This window comes from Malurus melanocephalus, unplaced genomic scaffold (genome assembly GCF_030028575.1).
Source record: "Malurus melanocephalus ecotype Western Australia unplaced genomic scaffold, MMel_1.1 scaffold_321, whole genome shotgun sequence".
Lineage (NCBI taxonomy): Eukaryota > Metazoa > Chordata > Aves > Passeriformes > Maluridae > Malurus > Malurus melanocephalus.
In genome coordinates, this window is record NW_026623553.1 from 25,539 (window position 1) to 27,960 (window position 2,422).

General features: G+C 58.3%; 2 protein-coding genes across 2 annotated transcripts in view; one reads left to right on the forward strand and one right to left on the reverse strand.

Annotated features, from left to right (window-relative positions):
- The window catches only part of DND1 (DND microRNA-mediated repression inhibitor 1), a 5,881-nt gene extending 5,168 nt beyond the window's left edge, over window positions 1–713 (forward strand). Inside the window, 2 exon segments of the mRNA XM_057377690.1 lie at window positions 22–415; window positions 650–713. Of these exon segments, the coding sequence (XP_057233673.1) occupies window positions 22–415; window positions 650–713 (458 nt within the window).
- Window positions 714–1,566: 853 nt separating this feature from the next.
- WDR55 (WD repeat domain 55) overlaps window positions 1,567–2,422 on the reverse strand; it is a 3,498-nt gene continuing 2,642 nt past the window's right edge. The window contains exon 9 of the mRNA XM_057377691.1: window positions 1,567–1,669. Within this exon, the coding sequence (XP_057233674.1) occupies window positions 1,567–1,669 (103 nt within the window). The remainder of the gene's footprint in view (window positions 1,670–2,422) is intronic.

The following is a 2,422-nucleotide window of genomic DNA, read 5'->3' on the forward strand; positions in this document are numbered from 1 at the left end:
TGAGCATCTCCTGTTTCCTAGTGAACCTTGGGCTCGGGGAAGCGGTGCAGATGGTGTACTGGCTGGACCCCGTGCTGAGGCGGAAGCTGTCACGCTGCGAGGTGGAGCCATCGCCATCATCCAGCCTGGTGTACGAAGGCAGGAGCCTGGCAGTGCCCAGGCCAGCGGCCCTGCCTCCATCGCAGCAGAACGTGATGGAGAACATGAGCACACCCCTGTTCGTCTCCAAGTGTGTCCAGGTGGAGCCCGATGGATGCCAGCGTTTCTGGAACCAGGTGGTGATCCCRGGAGGCCCTGAGCCCATCGCTGGGTTCGTGTGGGTCCCGCAGGGCAGCCAGGGCCAGAGACAGGACSAGGAGGCCAAGGTGGCAGAGGCCCTGCACTTTCTCCAGCTGCCAGGTGAGTCCTTGAATTTGTGCCAACTCCCTGCCTTTCCCAAAGTCTTGAAATGTCTTCTGGTAGGGTGGAGCTGTGGCACTTCTGGGGTGGGGTGGCGTGGGGTGGGGCAGGGAAGGAGCCAGCCTGTGGGGCAAGGCTGAAACGCTGCTACCRCTGAGCTCTGGATAGGATTCATGGTTGGAAGCACAGGATGCAGGAGATGGGGCTTTGGGGGTGAGGGCAGAGCCTGACCCKTCCCTCTGCACTGCAGGGTGCCAGCAGATATAGGCAGCGCTGTGCCGGAGCCACCATGGAGCCTGAGCCGCCAGCCATGATGTTGCCAGCAGCACAGGAGCCCTGCTGGGCTCCCAGCCCTGTTCCAGCTTCTSTTTGCGTTGTTTGCGCTGTTTTTGAGAGCTGCCTCTGCAGGAGAAGGGTTGYTGTCCTGGTCCACAGCAGCTCCCTGTCCCCAGATGGCCCTCGAGTTAGTTCTGGTTTTGGGTTGTTGGTTTTCCTGACAAGTTTGGCTTAAGTTGGTTTGTGTGGCATTAGAGGAGCAGGCCCTGGAGAGGCAGCAGCTCTGGGAGGGGCTGCCAGCATGGAATGCCAGTGTGGAATGGAGGAAACTCTGCTGGCATTCCTGGGTTCTGAGGAGCAGCTCAGGTGAGGACAAGGCCACCCACGGGAAGTGGCCCAGGGTGACAGATATTCTCTGGGCTGGTGGAGCTGCTGTGTGAGGAGTGCCTGGAGCCTGTTTGGTATTGCACAGTGAGGAAGCACCTGTGGGATTCCCWGCTGTCCATGGATGATTCCTCAGGAGTGGGACTTCTGGCCACTTTGTTCTGTTGGGATTAAAGAGTTCTGGAAAACACCAGCTGTGCCACATCRTCTTTTCCTCAGCTCCCTGCCTGTGCAGTGCATCTGAGTGCTCTCCCACACACCAGGAAAGGCAGGGGAAGGGACACGGTGGGATTTGGAGCCTTCACAGCCTGGTGGGCCCCTTGTGTGGGAAGCACCATTCCTTGGCACCTCRGTCTTTGTGTCTTCTTCCACTCACTGGGCTCTTTCCAACCAGCTTTTGATATGCCTCAGGCTCCTCACCAGCGCTTCCTGGTGATGTGGTCTTTGGATGGACCTCTGGGACMTCTGGTAGCACCTTTGTGCTCTCCAGGTATCTCTCAATTTCAGTCATGGCCCAGCTCCAGTAATGCCTCTGGCCACCTCCAGTCCCATCCCTGCATGAACCCCTGGGCCACCAACACCTGGGAGCTCCAAGGTGGTCCAAGGGGTCCTGAAGAACACCAGGAATGCACTGTGGGATGTGAGCCACAGCCAGGAGCACAAATCCCGGCAGAACTGAACCAGATCCTCCCAGTTCTCCAGAGGTGCACGAGGTAGCACAGGAGCCTCGGCTGCAGTGTCTGGCTGTATCTGACACTGTTCCATGCCCAGCATCTGCTGCTCACTCAGCTCATCCCCAGGCAGGGACCCATCCCAGAGGGATCCCAGTCCCTCTCCCTGTCCCAGCTCATGGCACATTGGGATGCACATCTGGACCCACCAAATCCCTTTGGTAGCACCTAAGTCCCATCCTTCTTGCTTATAGAGATCCCCAGGATTCTCCAAGAGCCTTTCAGTGCATCCATGAGGTTCATTTCTGCATTCCCAGGAAATCTGTCTGTCCCTCCTGGGGGACACAAGGAGTCCTTGCCCCATGAGGATGAGGCAAACCACCAGCACAAGGCACTGGAAAGTGAAAGGCACTGGGTTTATCTCTAACAGAGCTTAAGTCTTAATTAACAAAGGGCAACGGACCTGCTGGGACAGCAGGACAGGAAAGCACTGAACCCATGTGCCCTGGCCAGGCACCCCAAGACCCACCGTCACACCCCCATCCCAGAACTCCCAAATACACCAGCAAACTCCAGCATTATCCCCTCCCCTCCCAGTGCTCCATCCCCACCAGACCCCCCAGCCATACCCCCCCGATATCAGAGCACCCCTCCCGGTGTCCCAGAGCCACTCCCCATCCATCACGAACCCC